A 19,311-nucleotide genomic window follows, 5' to 3' on the forward strand; every position below is an offset into this window, starting at 1 on the left:
CATCTCTTCGAAATTTTTGTGTTCTATGTATACCCTTGCCAAAAAATAACCCAAACTTGATTATCTCCATTTCTAATCTACAACTTCTTAGAATAATTAAACTTCTACAATTATAAACTACAAATTGAATGTTAAATAAGTACACTAAAACTTTGGAGAGACGATCTCTCAATAAATTATTGAGAGATCACTTTTATTGTACCCCTTTACATCCTTTTCGTACCCTTTTTATTATTGGTCGTGACTCAAAATACCTCTTTCGTTTGGTACATGTTTTCATAACAATCGTACCTATTTTATTATATATTGTAATCATTTTTATTAGTACCTGATTTTATAGCATACGTATCTATTTTATTACTTTTTGTACTACTTTTCCATAAAGTTGTAACAAGTCTCTCAATAAGTTTAGCGAGAGACCGTGTAACAACCCGGATTATGAAATAAAGGAAAAACCTTATGTAAATTAAATATCAGAGTACGATACCGATAAAAGGGTCAAGGTGGCCGAAACACCTGACCAATATGGTTCGCTACTAAATCCAAAACGACTAATACATTATTCAAAAGGTTCTTAAAACTTAAAAGCAAACTCCTATTTTATTATTAAGCTCGCTTCGCACATTCCCCAAGCAAGCATCAACCAAACAGCAACAAGCGTTCAACCTGAACAACCTGAGAAGGGGGTCGACAATCAGTCGGGAGTAACTAGATGCTCTCCCAATCATGTTTACGACAATTGAATATAACCAACAATTATTAACAATTGAAATGCAAAACTAGTAAACATGTGAGACCATCTATACTCATGAAAACCCAACGTAAACTTACCATTAAACGAAGGCGTTTTAAGACAATCCTTTAAAAATAATATCTCAAATGAAACCACATATTACGAGACACCAACGTTACCAATCAATAATAGCAACATAAGGCATAAAGCTAGCAACAAAGCATCGCGAATAGGGTGAACACCACACATCATACCAATTAGAGTATATAACCAATACTTCCACACAATACGCATAGGGTATAAAACGAACACCGGCTCGAGCGTATAACTGACACTCTAACCTGTCAGAGCATATAACTGATACAATCTGACGAGCACCATCATAAGAAGGAGGACGGTGATGAGCAAAGCGATCAAACACAATCTGTTGCGGATGGTTGTTATTATTGTTGTTATTGTTGTTGTTGTTGTTGTTGTTGTTGTTGTTGTTGTTGTTGTTGTTGTTGTTGTTGTTGTTGTTGTTGTTGTTGTTGTTGTTGTTGTTGTTGTTGTTGTTGTTGTTGTTGTTGTTGTTGTTGTTGTTGTTGTTGTTGTTGTTTGTTGTTGTTGTTGTTCTTTATTCTTTGTTGTCGTTTTTGTTGTTGTTGTTGTTGTTGTTGTTGTTGTTTTTGTTGTTGTTGTTCTTGTTGTTGTTGTTGTTATTCTTTGTTGTTGTTCTGTTGTTGTTGTTGTTGTTGTTGTTGTTGTTCTTTATTCTTTATTCTTTGTTGTTGTTGTTGTTGTTTTGTTGTTGTTGTTCTTTGTTGTTGTTATTCTTTGTTATTCTTTGTTGTTGTTGTTGTTGTTGTTGTTGTTGTTGTTGTTGTTGTTGTTGTTGTTGTTGTTGTTGTTGTTGTTGTTGTTGTTGTTGTTGTTGTTGTTGTTGTTGTTGTTGTTGTTGTTGTTGTTGTTGTTGTTGTTGTTGTTGTTGTTGTTGTTGTTGTTGTTGTTGTTGTTGTTGTTGTTGTTGAGGTGATTAGTGAAACCTTCGGCCATAGATGCCAAAGCGGCCTCACGTCTCCTGATGCAATCTGCATCAGACTCACCATTTCCGCTGCGCACCATCTGCAAGAACGAAATATCGTTATAAGTGGTAGAACTAAGTACCACTTCAAACAACTACTCATACACTTTACCAACATAAGGAAACCAACCAATCCTATTGGTTTCTACCCCATATACTCTCACTCGTTTAACTAGGTCATTTATTTTAGTCATCAACTAAACGAGAGTTGGGAGCGTGTTCGCTCTGATACCAACTGTAACAACCCGGATTATGAAATAAAGGAAAAACCTTATGTAAATTAAATATCAGAGTACGATACTGATAAAAGGGTCAAGGTGGCGGAAACACCTGACCAATCCGGTTGCTACTAAATCCAAAACGATTAATACATTATTCAAAAGGTTCTTAAAACTTAAAAGCAAACTCTTATTTTATTATTAAGCTCGCTTTGCACATTCCCCAAGCAAGCATCAACCAAACAGCAACAAGCGTTCAACCTGAACAACCTGAGAAGGGGGTCGACAATCAGTCGGGAGTAACTAGATGCTCTCCCAGTCATGTTTACGACAATTGAATATAGGCGCTGTTTGGTAAACGGCATATTGGCCAATTTTTAGCATATTCAAGGATTTTAGCATTTTTGACCAACTAATATGCTAATTTTAGTGATTGGTAAACAGCATATTGAAACAACATATTTGGGGTCAATATCTTTGTTTTACAATATATCTTTTACGACAAAGATATTGGTTAGCATATTGTAAAATGGGAAAATTATCTCCATTTTACAAAGAAAACTAACAATCTACTAATCGTAATCTGCCAATTACCAAACACTCAAATTAATTCTGCTAATTATAATATGCTAGTCAAACCTTCTGATAAAATCTGCTATTTATAATCTGCTTTTACAATCTGCTTATGCTGAAATTAATCCACTGTTTACCAAACAGGGCCATAGCCAACAATTATTAACAATTGAAATGCAAAACTAGTAAACATGTTAGACCATCTATACTCATGAAAACCCAACGTAAACTTACCATTAAACGAAGGCGTTTTAAGACAATCCTTTAAAAATAATATCTCAAATGAAACCACATATTACAAGACACCAACGTTACCAATCAATAATAGCAACATAAGGCATAAAGCTAGCAATAAAGCATCGCGAATAGGGTGAACACCACACATCATACCAATTAGAGTATATAACCAATACTTCCACACAATACGCATAGGGTATAAAAGGAACACCGGCTCGAGCGTATAACTGACACTCTAACCTGTCAGAGCATATAACTGATACTCTGACTGACGGATCGTATAACTGACTCCCCGTCGGTGTGAAGTATATAACTGATACTCCACGGTACTATGTATAGCGTATCACCACTGCCTATATGCCTAAGACCTGGCCAGACCTCTCGATGCAATAACTGTACACCGAACGACACTCGGGACCCAGAACGTATAACTGACGAATCTGGCCACCCCCGAACATAGACCAAATAAATCCCATAATGGGTGGCGTTAGTTCATTCCGTTTGGTATATAACTGATACCGCACGTCATTTATACCACTAGCCAACAAACAAATGCACAGTATAACTGACTGTATCAACATGCGTGAACAACGTCACGACTCAACTCATAGGATAGTATAACTAACTACTCTACTTATAATATGAACAAGAGTAGCCAATGTCAAATGAAACATAGCATTATATAATAACAACTGAACATCACATAACATATGAAACAAGTATAAACAACCAAATGAACCAATGTTATAATAACTTCAACTATAACTTTAACATTAACTACTCAATGTTATAGTAACCCTAACCATAACATAAACTCTGGATACGAGGTTATAGTAATCTCGACTATAACTTCAACATATATAACTTGAAGTTATACTTACCTCAACTATAACCTTGACACGAAACTCGAAGTTATACTAGTTTCAACCATAACCTTGAGCCATAAATCTCAAGGTACGTTAGTTCCAGCTATAACCTTAACTCGTACTTTAGTGTTATAGTAGCTTCGAATATAACCTTGAATCATATTTTCAAGGTTATGCCTCAAACAGCCATAACTAGAGTAACGACCCAAAGTTGTACTAACTTCAGCTATAACACTTGAATCATCATCAATGTTATACTAGCTTTAGCTATAACTTCGGATAGCACTCTTGGCCGCCTATCATGCCGCCACTAGGGTTTATTCATAAACCCTAATTACGCTCATGACACCCATAATTAACACATAAACAACATACGATATATAATTAATACATTAAAACATATACAAAATGCGAAAACATAATTAACATGATAATAAACAATCAAACATGTACCAATTATACAAACCAATCATTAAATCATATTAATTACATCAATTGGCATAAACACAATTAAAATAAAATACCTAGTTACCTTATTGAGCAAATAATCCTAAAGATCGTCTTCAACGATATAAACGTCCTCTCCAGGAGCAACTTCCACGCCTTCATTGAATCATCCATGTGCCAAAGATAACGAATCTAATAAATATACTATATATATATATATATATATATATATATTAACTATAAAAATTATAAAACTATGTGAAAACATAAAACTTAAGAAGAAGATAGATAGATCCAAGAAGTAGGATCGATCTAAGCACGAAAGATGATGAATGAAGGAGGAAGAGGCGCGACACGAAACCCTAGGAAGGGTGGAGGCACACGGCACAAGGGAGGAAGAGAGGAGGAGAGAATTAGGTTTAGGGTTTTGAGAATTATGAGAAAAGAAAAGCAAGGGTTTGGATTCCCTTCTTATTTATAGAGAAGCTCATGGGTTTATTTCAAGCTTAGGCCCAAAATTCACCCATAAACACCAAAAAAATCACGCGAGACCCAAGGAAGGGGCGGGTCTTTACCGTTTTCGAGCCCAAAAGACAAGAGACAGATATTTTCCCGGAAAATAAAATATGAAATATGGGAAAATAAAATTATAGAATTATATTACGGAAATTAGGGGTGTTACAGACCGTCTGTCAGGAGACCTACTCACGACATGAATAGTTCACTGGTGCGGAATGAGTTGGAAATATCTTCTCAGTTATTCGTTTTTATAATTTAGCTCTGTATATATTTGTAATTTAGGAAATATATCACTCCGTACCTCTTTGTAATTAGGCGTGTCTTGCGTAGCAATCCTTGTAACCCTAGCTTAGCTCTAATATATATATATATATAGGGTCAGGATCCGGTGAGAACCACTAACATAATGAGAACTGTGAGAACCCTTACTAAATCAACATCAAATCTTGTTCCGAAAGTTTTGATGGATCATTACCCTTAGTTTAGCTTATTCTAACACATTTTTAGTATAGCTAAACAAAAAATTTTGATTTTATTAAGAAAATATAAACTTAATGTATAACAATACAATTAGGTATACTAAAATGGATATAGATGCGCGAAAACCAATACTAGGTGCATGAAAATTGTTACATGCATGAAAATAATTAATAGGTGCATGAAAATATCAGGCTATAAGTGCACGAAAACGAGTTCTAGGTGCGTGAAAATTGTTAGATACATGAAAAATGAGTACTAGGTGCATCAAAATTAATAAAATATTTCTCTCGATTCCGGTCAATAATTTATAGTTTTTGGACCAAGAAATATGTTATCTAGACATAAAATTCTATACCAAATCCAAATATGTCGTTATTTTTTAGAAAAAAAAAATCATTAAGCTGGAGTTCTCAAGGTTCTCACTATGTAGGTGGTTCTCACCAGATCTCAAATCTCTCTCTCTCTCTCTCTCTCTCTATATATATATATATATATATATATATATATATATAGAATCAGGTTCTTGTACGAACTAAATTACGATGCGAACCGTACGAACTAACTAAAAAGCACAAATTACAACTTACTGCTATCGGCCTATCATTTCGCTACTTCTTCACTTCCCTCAACATCTCTCACTCTCTTTCCTCACCCAATCCATAACCCCGCAACTAACATCGTCCCTTCTGACACCGGTACCAGAGCTCCGGTATCCACCACCAACATCCACTTCGACTAATATTCATCCTCTTCTCACACCACACGATCACCCCTTTACATCTACACCGCATCACCACCCTCTTTATGGCTTAAAATCACCCTCGTCGGTGACGGCGACATATTTTTGGCTGATTATGACATGTATAGACTCGGAATATTGATCAAGAACATTTCTTCTATTAACTTTTCGAAATTTTTCGTCATTTTTTGCAGATCTAGTAATTAAATAAACAAAAATTGAATTCAAAAAACAATATTAATGGTGTCGTTGAAGGGTGGTGCTTAGGCTGATTGGTTGGTGGCGGTCGTAGGAAAGTGGCGATGATATGGTGGCGCTGGAGCGAATGACGGTGGTCTTACGATGACTGGGCATGTGATAGTTTGGGTGGTCGAGGAGGATGATTGTGATGGTATATGTTGGTGGTGAACTATGGTGTTGTGTGTCTCACGGTGGCTTTAATAGATGGTGAGTAGTCGTAGGAGTTGAATCTCGTGGTTGGATGGTGTCGTGGCTTTGATTAAATCGTCGGCCCGTGTGACGTTGTTTCTGATGTCGTTTGTGTCGCTTGAAATGACCACTGGTATCTCTGGCCCGAGTATTGGTGGTCGTCGGCGATAATTAATGTTGGTGGATGATAATGGTGGTGATGGCGGGTGAATAGAAGTTATGTTCGTTAGAGGTGGGAACGTGTTATTTGGGTTAGTGTGTGGTGATGATAATATTAGCTATTAGGTTGTGGCGGTGGTAGTGGTGGTAGCGATGGTGGCAGTGGTGGTGGTGGTGGTAGTCATAGTTGGTGGATACATTTAATATGAGACTGGATACACTTATAAGTCCTCTAGGTACATGTGTATCTAAGTGGTGGTGGTGGTGGTGGTGGTGGCGGCGGCGGTGCTTGTGGGGGGCAGTGGTGATGGAGTGACAGTTGGTACATTTGGTATTACTACTAGATACATTTGGTATTACTGTTGGATACACATGTACCTAGTAGTAATACTAAATGTACCCAGTAGTAATACCAAGTGTATCTAGGTAGTTCGTACGCTTCGCACTGTAACTCAGTTCGCATAGGATCCCGCCCATATATATATAGAATTAGGATCACATGAGTCTACCTTCAATATTTGAGTCCATGAGTCTCACTTTCAGCCGTCAGATTATAAGTACCGATGGCTGAGATCTGCGCGCTATAGGAAGGGTAGAGTTGTCTTTTCACAGCTTATTATATATACTCCCTCCTTCTGCCTTTCTTTCATTCTAATTCTTTTTTCCCTCTTTCTTCTTTCTCTCTCTAAAATTCATCCGCCTCTAAATTGTTCTTCAGTTCCTGATTGTCGATCACCTATCATCGAATCGCTTGAATTTTGCAATCAACCTAATCGATTTTAATTTCTCCATCTATCCTACTGGAATATCAGGTATTTCTTCATCTAGGATTCCTTTAATTTTTGTATTTTCACTTTGTCTTTTGTCTCAATTATTGAATTCTAGTCATCTTTTCTGAGTTTTTATTAACTGCTGTTTAATTGTAATCGGTTTTCCGTTTTAATTTATGTTTCAATCATCTTGTGTTACCTGATTTAGTGTTTTTTTGTTTCAATATGTGAATTTCAGTCATCTTTTCTTAGTTTTATCAGCTTGATCATCTCATGTATATATTGCTCATCACTATTATCGCTTTATTTCGTCTTCTCTTTTTGCGTACTGTTTTGCATGCAATTGTCAATGATGGTTTTGTTTATTGCATGCTTTATTCAGATTTATAATTTGAGTCATATTTCCTTGTTTACATGTTAACAGTTCTAATATTACATGTTAACAGTTCTCTGCCTAACCTTATTGTTGTCGTTTGACCTAATTTTGTTTACCTACTTAATTTAGTTTAGTATCACAACATATCTTAACTAGTATCACTCGTACTCTTTACAGTATCCTAGTTTAAAATATAGTGATGATATACTATATGTTTACCTAATTAGCATATCACACCTTGTCTTTGATAATATCACATATCCTTCACAATAGTATCATACACTAGAATATCTAATAATACATGCTTGTGTAAATTAGTATCTCACACTATGCTTTACTGTAGTTACTTAATGTAAATCAGTATCAGCCGGTATGCTTAATAGTATCAAATGTTATCCTTAATAATATACAGCCTGATTTACTCTAATTAACTTTTTTCCTGCTAGAATTTGTTCCATCACCCTGTTTTGAAGAGACTTCTTCTGCTTCTCTTGTACCTGCTTTTACTCCACAATGTATACAAGTTGATGATGTGCATGGTGGAAATCACCTTTCTTTGATTGTCACCCCTGGAGGTTCTGAGGAGTGGATACGGAATGTTGCCACTCAATTTACACCTAGAATAGGACAAAGTTTTGCTACCTTAGATGAGTGTATCCAATTTTATGAAACTTTATGCGGACGCTTGCGGATTTGAACCAAGAAAGTCTTCAACTAAAAGGTTTCGTGGTAGTGGTGATATAAAGACAAAACTGATTGTCTGTAACAGAGAAGGGTTTAGGGATAGTCAGCCGAAAGTGTTACCCTCTAATGGTGAAAAGGAGAGAAGGATCAAACCATATGATCCTAAGAAGACCAAGATTACTAGGATTGGTTGTAAGGTCAAGATTTTATTCAGATTTGTCATCAAAGAAATTGAGCAAGTTAAAGTCCCACTCTTTGTTGTTGATCAGTTTCATGCTGCCCATAATCACCTTCTTTGTCCACTAAAGTATAAAGAATTTCAGAACAAATCCAGACACCTTAATTTACGTCAGAAACAAACAATCATTGACAATTGCAAGGTGAATATCGGCCCAACGACTACTTTCAGGTCTTATAAGGAGTATGTTGATGGTTATCAAAATATGGGAGCTTGTTTGACTGACTTTAAAAATTATGGTAGGGAATTCAAGTGTTTTATCGGGCAGCGGGATGCTCAAATGTTCATAAATCAGCTTGAAGTGTTGTTTGAAACTAGGGCAGGGTTTTATTATGCATATGAGGCTGATGAGAATAAGTGTTTGGTTCGTGTTATTTGGGCTGACGCAGAGGCACGTCGAAACTACTTACTATATGGTGAGGTGGTGACCTTTGACCCAACCTATTCAACCAATAGGTATGACATGAAATTATGTCCTTTTACCGGTGTTGATCACCACAAGAAGTCGGTCACCTTTGCTGCTTCACTTGTGGGTAGGGAGAACGACAAGAATTTCAATTGGGTTTTTTCAGAAATTCTTAGATTGTATGGGTGGAAAGGAACCCAATTGTTTATTTACCGACCAATGCCCGACAATGAAAACTACAGTGCCTGCTGTTTTAATTAAGATTGCTGCCCACCATTATTGCATGTGGCACATCATGCAGAAATTACCTGAAAAGGTAGGCACGACAGTGACCAAAGAGACAGATTTTGTAAGCCGTATGAATTCTATTGTCTGGGATTCTGACCTAGAGTCTTTTGACTCTGAAGAGAAGTGGTCTGCATTGATCAAGGAGTTTCATCTGGAAGATAATGGATGGTTGACATATATGTTTAACAAGAGGCAACGTTGGATTCCGGCTTATTATCGTGATATTCCTCTTGGTTGTCTTCTCAGAATAACCCAACGTTCTGAGATCATGAACAGCTTCTTCAAGCGGTTCCAGAATCCTTGCGGCACACTTGTGGAATTTTGGTTGCGCTTCCAGAGTGCTATGGATCAGCAAAGATACACCCAAAAGTCCCTTGATAGAGACAGTGATCTCTCTCTACCTGTAACCAAAACCATGCTTCATCTTAAGATTCATGCATCCACTGTGTACACACACGCACTCTTTTACGAATTCCAAAAGCAATGTGTCTCTTCTTTGAATTCATGTAGCGCTGGAAATTCTTCAAGGGATTCCACTACAAGGTTTCTTGATGTTGAAGATGCAATATTGCATACTACGTACACTGTAGCCATTTAATCTCACAACTTTTGATGCAAAATGTTCATGTAAGATGTTTGAGAGGAAGGGATAAATCTGCAAACACATTATTTGGATTTTATCAGGTAAAAGGGCGAGGAAGATACATGAACAGTACCTTTTGAGTAGATGGACAGAGAACACCAAGAAGATGCCTCTTTATGATGTGCACGGGCAGTTGATTGGTGATTTTGATTCCTCAGATGTGAGTAAGCTACAGATTTCAAATGTTTGGTCAGAGTTCTACTCAACGCTGTCTCTGATAAAATCTCTGCCTGAAAATCACGTAACTGAACTGACTGATTTACTGAAGGCATTTAGACAGAAATTCAAGCCCGGTCCTGAAACAATGACAAAACAACAAGAGTTAGAGATGCTTATTGGGGTTAAGTGTTCAGATGAGGTCCATTTATTATCACCAGTTAAATCCAAAAACAAGGGTAGTGGCAAGAGGTTGACCTCTAAGAAACAAATGTGCATTGAAAAGGCACAAAAGCCGAAAAGGTTTTGCAATAATTGTAAACAAATGACACATCATGATAAGCGCAACTACCCTAATCCAGCTGCTGAGACATCTGAGCACTCGGTTGATGATAATGAATCTGATGTAAGTGATTTTGCTAACTACATTCATTATGATTGATTTCTTACTTACATTATTTAATTTTTTGAGAAACAATATCACATGTACCTCTAAATAATATCATGCTGTATGCGAAATAGTTTCACAAATATAAACGATTTATAATCATCCAATTTTGTCTTCTTGTGAAACAATATCACATGTACCTCTAAATAATATCATTAGTCATTGTATACAATATCACAGTTATTTACATGTACAACATACTGCTGAAATATTTTTTGCGTTCTTTGTTTTGCTTTTTGCAGACTTCTTCACTTGCGGATGTTGATTAAGAGCTTGAGTACGCGTTGGTGAAGTCTATATTACTCGCATATACAATTTTTGTTGTTGTTAACCAATACAATATCAAAGTAGGAACATTATTTTTTGTTTTTTTATAATTTGATTCTACATGGCCTCCTATTTTGTATTCTTTTTCGAATTTTTTTGTAACAACCTCAGTATTAATGATATAGTATTACTAAGATTTTGCCTTGTGAAGACTTGATTGTAAACAATATCACGTATACTAAAGAACAATATCACTATTTTATGATAAATAGTATCAGAGTTACAGTACTTTTATGAAAGACCATCTAATTGATTGTGTTTGTCCACCAATAGCGCAACAATTAAAAAAATTAGTATCACCCAAATAATATCAACCTGTCTCTATAACAATATCAAATCTCATAACAAAAAATATCACATTATTGTGATATTGGGATTTAATCTCTCGAGAATTTTTTTCAATTTTATAACACAATATCACCATGCTTAGTTTGCTTACACAACAATATCAAACTTTAAACAAAAAAATATCAAAGTAAAAAGGATATTTAAATCCCTATTTACTTTTATTGTATGTTGAGAAGCAATATCACACCAATCAAAGAAAAATATCACATCACACTTGAGACAATATCACACATTGGCGATACTTATATCAGATCCAAAATGGTTACACGCTGTACATTTTTGTTTAAACCCTCTCTAGAATTTTTTAAATTGTGTAACACAATATCACCTTACTTACACAACAATATCAAACTCTAAACAAAAAAATATCAAAGTAAAAAGGATATTTAAATCCCTATTTACTTTTATTATATGTTGAGAAGCAATATCACACCAATCAAAGAAAAATATCACATCACACTTGAGACAATATCACACATTGCCAATACTTATATCAGATCCAAAATGGTTAGTCATAACTACTTTTGTAAACTTTAGAATCAATATTCAAAATGTCTACCATTAGATTCATTGTCCTACCAGCTTTACACCCATCTTTTTTCAATTACATCTTCGTGCCAGTAAATCTAATTCTAATACATCACCATTGTTACTTGTCTTAATTGCTTCCTCTACCAACACCTCTTCCCCTGCCTCGATTCTTAGGATTTGCAACAGTCTTGAATCTTTTGTATCTTGTTATAAGTGGTTCTCCATCATCTTCAACATCTTCTTGGCAATCATTGACCCTATAAACCAAATATGTCTTAATTTTTTGTGTGCATCGCCATTTCTACCTTTTCAGTTTTCAAATAAAACCAAATAAAAGCCAACTAATGTAAAAGTCAGGTTATCGATTTTGTACCTTTTCCGAAGAATGGGTATTTCTGTGTCAATGTTCTGTCTCCCACTACCATCGACCTTTCCTTTTGCAGTAACTTTTACATTTGTTATTACCTCCTCGACAGTTGTTTCCTTCTCAGCGGCTTTCTCCTTGCCCTTTCTGTTACCACACTTCTCGTTTGAAACATTAGTGTTTTTCCTCTTTTGTTTTAATGTCTTCAAGAGTTCCTCCTTGCCTGCTACAAACTCTTTAACCTTTTCCATCAAATATGTCCTATTCTGATTTATATCAGCTAAAAGCAATGCTGTTGCCATTTCTGCCCAGTAGTAGCGCCTATACACTTTCGCGGTCAAGTCGGCTTCAAACAGCTGGCCCTCATACCGAATCATGTGCAACATTAAGAAGTTTCCAGATTCAGTATTGTTTATCTTCTTCTTCTGCCAATCGAAGTTGATGTTGACAACTTCAAACCCAATTATCTCTTCAACTCTTTCGACCTTTTTCGCTTCTAGGTAGTCACTCATGCCATTAGCCTACAATGTTAACCAAAACCATTACTGATACTTGCACAAACAAATTTATTTTTCCAATGTTAATTTCAGAACTATCAATAAAACATACCACCAAATCTGCAATTTTGTGTGTTTCAGCTTCCTCCCAGTCATCGTACTCTGTATTATCTAGTACTTTAACCGTCTCGGTTTTGAAATATATACAGACACAAAAATAATGTTCTTTCCATAACATTGGAATAAAAACGAGATCTGCTGCCAGGCTACAGGGAACCGTGTTCCTTGTAATAAATTCATCCCATGCTGCATAAATCTTGTTTTTATTCCTTTCTTTGTATTCAGTTCCTTCCATTATTACGTCCTGTTGTGTGTATATATAAATGTTAAAAAGTCGTATTTGTTTTAAGAGTCAATACAATTTATTGAAAGTGTGAATATATATAAATCAAACTAAAACAAAAGCTTACCATGTGTTGAATTCTAAAAAACATTAAACTTGTATCACATTTTTCTGTGTGCTCAATGTAATTCAGAATTAACGCCCAACATTCAATCACTTTGCTATTGACGTGCACATTTGGAAGCAACGACAAGATATCCTCTCTGACAAGGTTTTGATTGTTACTGAAGCTGGCAACAACCTCACTGTACCAATCATTAAGACAAATGGTTTATATCAAAAATGAAGAATATTACATACAATATCACACATATTAAATATAGTATCACATGCCCAATGAAAAAGTATCGCAAAAATATAGTAGCACTTAAGCTGGCAAAAACCACACTGCTTGTTTAAAAAAAATGTATCACATTCAATAACACCCTACTCTAAATATAGTATCATAGCACAAATGAAAATGTATTAAAGATTAAAAAAAAATACTCTAAAGAGAAACTGTGGTCATCCAATAGGCAGTAATCAATCACTTCTTTCCTCTTGGTCAACATCTTTGCAAACTGTGATTTGTTAGCCCTCATAAATTTTGAGACAAGCTCCAATTTAGGATCTGCCAAACCACAGTTGTACGTGCTTCCTAGTCCATCTGATTTTCCCTTCCTTCTGCTGCCCACGACACTGGCAGAACCATCTTCTACCATATCTACATAAATATAGTCTATGTTATTCATTGCATACTGAGTATTAAAAATAAAAATAATTAGTAATGTACAAGATAGTGTTAACAAATGTAACCTTTTTTTTTTTTTTTTTTTACGGGGCTCGAACATTCTTTTTAGAACCTTTTGCTGTCTTGCTTTTTTTATTTCCTTTTTGCCTTTCTTTCAGCAATTTAGGAAAGAGTGTACGTTTGATGGCATTAAGGTTTTTCCCCTTTCTCAGGACCTCACTCCTTTTTTATTTAAATCACTCAAGACGAGTGTAGCTGCAATCTCCGCCCTATATAACTCCCTCTTCTTCTCATTGTCCAATTCACAACTAAAACACTCACCAATGAAAAACATCATGTGAAACATCATGAATATGCCACAGTCCAGGTTCAAGTCTTTCGTTTGCCAAGCAAAAGACACATTTACCAAATCGTAGTCCTTTACTTTTAGCCCTCTTTAATAACCTTTACTGTTGATGTATTCACCATAGGTACCACCATGTACATGTTTATAGTAAACAACTAATCAATCTCAGACTTATCTAACAAAATCATTATATCATTAGTTTTTATTTTCAATATAGTACTTACAGCAATATGAGCCAGGTGTACATGCTCTTCGTCTTCGAAATCATCATATTTTCTGTTGTCCAAGTAGAACATGATCTCCCTCTTGAAATCAATACAAACGCAGACATAGTTCTCTTCATAGAGCAAAGGTATGGATACCTATGATTTTCAGAAACAATATCAGAAAGAATATCATGAAATATATTAAACAATATCCTATTTAAATATGTAATTTAACTTTAATAATATTAGCACTAACTACTAACAATATCACACAGTATAAAAAACAGGGTCACAGCTAAAAATAATTTAAATGTCTTACCATATCTGAAGTTAAATTCAAAGGTTCGTCATAAACAGTTGACCACGTATCCCATGAGACATATACATCTGCCTTAATTCTTGACAATTCATCAATTTTTTTTTTGGGGAAGGTTAAGTATATATCATAATCAAAAAATGAGAATTTACATCAAGAGTATGTCACGTACAAAAAACACCAAGAAAAGAATAGAGCAAACTAAAAATAAATCAAAATTTTTGAAGCCAAGCCCTATCTCTACTCCTTAATGTATGACTATTGTGTTTCAAAAACCGTGATTTGATATCAGCTACAATCCTTAGGATCACAAACTCAGGTCTCCAGATGCTACCATCCACCCTAGCTTCATTTCTGATGCACCAAATCCAGTAAACCAGTGCAACACAGCAGGCACCAATAAACCTTCTCTGCATTTTTGTCATTCTGCTAGTAGGATAATTCATCAAAATCATCTTCACCTGCTTTCAATAGTTTCTCTAGATCACCCTGTTGTTCAAAAGGACATTTTAATTAGTCTCAATGACACATTGTTAAAGTACCTTATTTAAATAATGATAAACAAACAGTTTTTTTCCATACTGAGTGGGCAAGGTTGTAAAAAATCCTTGTTGGCATGTTGTTGTCCTTTTACGCCTTTTGAAACTTATTGAGCAATATTGCCCAGGACTCAATGACCACTGCTTCTATCATAGTTTGAGGCATCAAAGACTCAATATCGCTCTTTTGTATACAATGGAAAGTTCCAAAGTCGCACACCACTTCTCTGTACAATTTTGCAAAAAAATTAACATATTAGATTTCCAGATATAATATCACTATTATCATGTAATAATATCACACTGTTTGTCAAACAATATCACAAGTAAAATATTTATTTAATTTTAAGGAACAATATCAACACTCAGTTCTAAGAATATCACATAGTATACACAACAGTATCACAGCTAAAAGCACTTTATTTGTTATTGTAAATATATCATTGTTATAGCTAGTATGGATCAGATTAAGTCATGGCTTAAATTTTAAAAAAAATAGTTTAATGGGGGACTTACGACTTGGTAATTGTATGATCGTTAAGAAAGCAATAATCCATGACCTCCTTTCGATGCTTCAACACATTCTCAAATAAATGGTCGTTTTTAAACATTGATTCCGAAACAAGCTGAGCATCCTTGTCCGGCAAACCACAGTCCAAAGTACAGCCCAAATTATGAGGTATCATATCTGCCGAAGAAGGTACTTTGCTCGTTACTTCTTTGCTCGTGTGCAACAAATACTCATTGATGCTTATCATTCTTGTTTCTGCCAATTGAACATTTGTTACAACCTCCTTCAATTGAGTCACGACACTGTTATCCTCATTCCTTTTCCGTGTCTCTATTCCACTGCCCTCTGGATGAGTTTTTTCACTATTCAACTCCACTTCACTTTCATCCTCAACAGTTTTCTTCGCCTCTGTTCCACTTCCCTCCATATGAGCTTTGTCACTATGCAACTCCACTTCAATTTCATCCTCGGCAGTGCCCATTACTCCCAAACCAACATTTGAAACACCCTCTTTTAATTGTGTTGCCACATTGGTATTCTCATTAGTTTTATCAGCCTCTTCATCAATGCCTTTCTTATTTGTTGTATCAGCATTACTATTTATCCTCTCATCAACATCCCCTGTTACTCCTAAACCAACATTTGAAATTAATTCATCCAAATTTGAATCCATATAATTACCCTGCTCATCATGTTGGCCTCCTTCATCATCAGTGTTCAAGTTTGTAACATCATTATTTTCCTCATCTTGTTGTTTATTATTGCACTCCAAATCATTATCACTGAGTAGTTCTTTATCCGTACATCCACCATATACCCTGTTCAACTCTTTGTACTGCATCTTCAACAACTCAGTCCATACATCAAACGTCGGCAGCCCTTGTTTTTCCTTCTGCTTTTCATATAACCTAGCTATGGCATAGTCTATAAACTTGTGAAAGCTTTGATCTTTAAGGAAAGGCTGTGTTGGGGATATGGGAGGAGCTGCAACTTGATTTGTTGTTGTAAATTTATCATTATTACAAGCCTCTTTGTAAGCAGCGTCTTCTTCAGCAGCATCTTCTTCAGCAACATCTTCTTCAGCAACATCTTCTTCAGCAACGGCTTCATTATCACCGTCTTTCCTGGCACCAGCTTGTGTAGATGTACTTGGTTCATCCATTGGATTTCTCGGTTTCATATTGATGAGCTCCCTCATGTTATGTACATATCTTGAATAGAACAATTCATTGTCCCTCTTCATGCGTAGATAAATTTCATGAGCACTCTGCCAAATGACATAGTCAATAAAATATCAGAAGCCATTTAAAAAATTAGGCCATGACAAAAAATATATCACAACAAGTAAAATAAAATATCAGAAGCCATTTAAAAAATAGGCAGTTTGTTAATACATCGTTGTTAACAAGAGTTATTATCTATCTGCAGTATTTGTGATTTTATTAAATGATATCACTCTAATTAGTAAACAACAATATCACACTTTATAGAAAACAATATCAAAGTAAAAGTGGTTTTCAAAAACCTTATCCACGTTTGTTCTTTTTACAAGGAATATCATAACAGTTAAAGAATAATATCATAAAATAAGCAACATAATATCACAGTTTTTCAGTAACACAATATTAAAAACTCCAAGGAAAACAGCAAGGCATTATTCCTTACATCCATTGTTCTTGCTCTAATCTGTTTTTCAGTTTCAACACCGGCAGGTAACTTAACCATCATGTACCTCTCTTTTGTTTCTGTTCCAGCATCAGGTTCATGATCAGAGCTCTGTGTTAGTCTCAACTCTGTTGCTTCTGGAAAATACATATGTTAGTTTTTGAAACCATTTTTAAAGTTATTTACATTCAAAATAAATCAAAGAGGTGTTGTTTTTTACCTTGTTGTTGTTGGCAGATTGGGTACTCAATCTTGGATATTGGTGCATTTTCCAACGATTTTGTACTCTTCTCATTATTAACCCTCTTTGACAGTGATGTATCATCCCAATGCTTGATAAGGGGTAGAGTGTGTGGCAAAATATCTCCTTTAAAATTAAATCTATGGAAATACGCTATCATAAGAACTACTATACACCCAGTTATAGTAGACCTTGAACGTTGTTTGCACACACTAATACTATCAACCATTTCTTGAAAGACATAAGCACACCAGTCGTAGTTTCTTATCCTACTGACATTCACAACAGCCTTAACCAGTTTCAGATCAAGAGTTTTATTTGAAGATGGTGCAAGGAAAACAGACATGCTGTACATTACGAACAGCCTCTTAATGTCATCATCAGCATTATTACAAGCCATCTACCAGTCATGCACTTTTTTCATCATAATTGGAGTAGAAGTACTCTCCAACCCAAACTTCACCCTCCATGCATTTTTCAACTTGTTGTTCTCCACAACAGTTTTACTTCCTGGGATTACAAGCTCTACAGGTCACCTCCTCTAGGAAGTTGAAAGATGTCGTGGACGTCATGTTTTGTCAATATAAAATCCCACTTCTTGGTTTTAAACATATTGCACGTACAGTCAAACGCCTTTAAAAGTAAGTTCATAATTCCATGTGGTATTTGTGTTAACCTCAGCTCTAACAAACCACCAAACCCTATCTCCCTCACAACCTATTTTTGCTCTACATTTAGGTTGTTAATCAGCTCAACCAATTGTTTTGGCCTACACTTCGTCTGCAATGCATGTGCCTTCTTCTTTTTGACCTCAGGTTGCTCTACAAGTTCATTTTGTATCACCTGTTCTATTTCCTGGTTCCCTTCCTTTGACTTCTTTGTTGATCTTTGTTCAACTCCATCGTTTGTTGCTAGAGGCCTCTTTTTTGCAGTGTTTTTATTATATTTCTGTGAAACAACCAAGTCCATTTTGGCTGAAGATGAGTATCTGCATTTAAACATAGCACAATATTAGAATTATTAACAATCAATATCACAACTATTTTGTAAAATTATCAACACACATTTACATAATCAATAGTTAACAAAAATTTATGATAATCCAGTATGACAAATCTATACATTTTTATATCACATCATACAAACAACAATATCAAAATTATAATGTGCAAGTGCAAGTATCTTGACATTCAATACCACATCCAAAACAGTATCACAGTTTTTATTGGTATCGCATGAATGTAAATTGAACTTTGATCACTAACTGTTAAAATTATGAACCGCATCACTGTATCATCAAACAACTTCAATTCTATCTTATGAGACTGTAATTTTTAAGTCTTAAGCAATATGAATCCCTAATTTTCATAATTAAACAATGTCAAACCCTAAATTCCCGATCAAACAACATTAAACCCTAATTTTCGCGATTAAAACAAGTAAAGCATCTAATAAACAACTACATTGATAATTAATCGTTTAAAATCGTCAAGTACATCAAAGTACTGTACATGCAAGTGTTGTATACACAATTAAATTCGTCTAATTCAATGTACATACTATAATTTCGAATAATATCAACATGTATACACAATTCAATACTACATAAGATGAATAAAAATCGCAGAAAATGAAGAAAATGAGTAACGATTGTACCTCACAGGGGTGTCTAAGGCCACGGGCAACCACGGGCAGCGGAACCGGGCCTCCGCTTTTGCCAACCCCAAATTTACAAGCTTTATTGATAAAATTTAACACAAAACTCGAGATATAGTACATGTGAATTCATATTTGGGGCCTCATATTTTTGTGGTG

At 35.2% G+C, this 19,311-nt stretch overlaps 3 protein-coding genes across 3 annotated transcripts; all 3 read left to right on the plus strand.

Annotated features, from left to right (window-relative positions):
• The first annotated feature begins 8,256 nt into the window (after positions 1-8,256).
• LOC141588996 (protein FAR1-RELATED SEQUENCE 5-like) lies at positions 8,257-9,198 on the plus strand. Its single transcript, XM_074410251.1, has one exon. It carries the CDS (start codon positions 8,257-8,259, stop codon positions 9,196-9,198), a length of 942 nt encoding a protein of 313 aa, XP_074266352.1.
• Positions 9,199-9,232: 34 nt separating this feature from the next.
• Positions 9,233-9,823, plus strand: LOC141589012 (protein FAR1-RELATED SEQUENCE 9-like). The gene has a single exon (XM_074410252.1). The coding sequence runs from the start codon at positions 9,233-9,235 to the stop codon at positions 9,821-9,823; it is 591 nt and encodes a 196-aa protein (XP_074266353.1).
• A 151-nt stretch (positions 9,824-9,974) lies between these two features.
• LOC141589029 (uncharacterized) lies at positions 9,975-10,741 on the plus strand. The gene is made up of 2 exons (XM_074410253.1): positions 9,975-10,430; positions 10,715-10,741. Exons 1-2 carry the CDS (start codon positions 9,975-9,977, stop codon positions 10,739-10,741), a joined length of 483 nt encoding a protein of 160 aa, XP_074266354.1.
• The last annotated feature ends 8,570 nt before the right edge of the window (positions 10,742-19,311 follow it).

The sequence above is a fragment of the Silene latifolia genome, chromosome 1 (assembly GCF_048544455.1).
Source record: "Silene latifolia isolate original U9 population chromosome 1, ASM4854445v1, whole genome shotgun sequence".
Classification (NCBI taxonomy): domain Eukaryota; kingdom Viridiplantae; phylum Streptophyta; class Magnoliopsida; order Caryophyllales; family Caryophyllaceae; genus Silene; species Silene latifolia.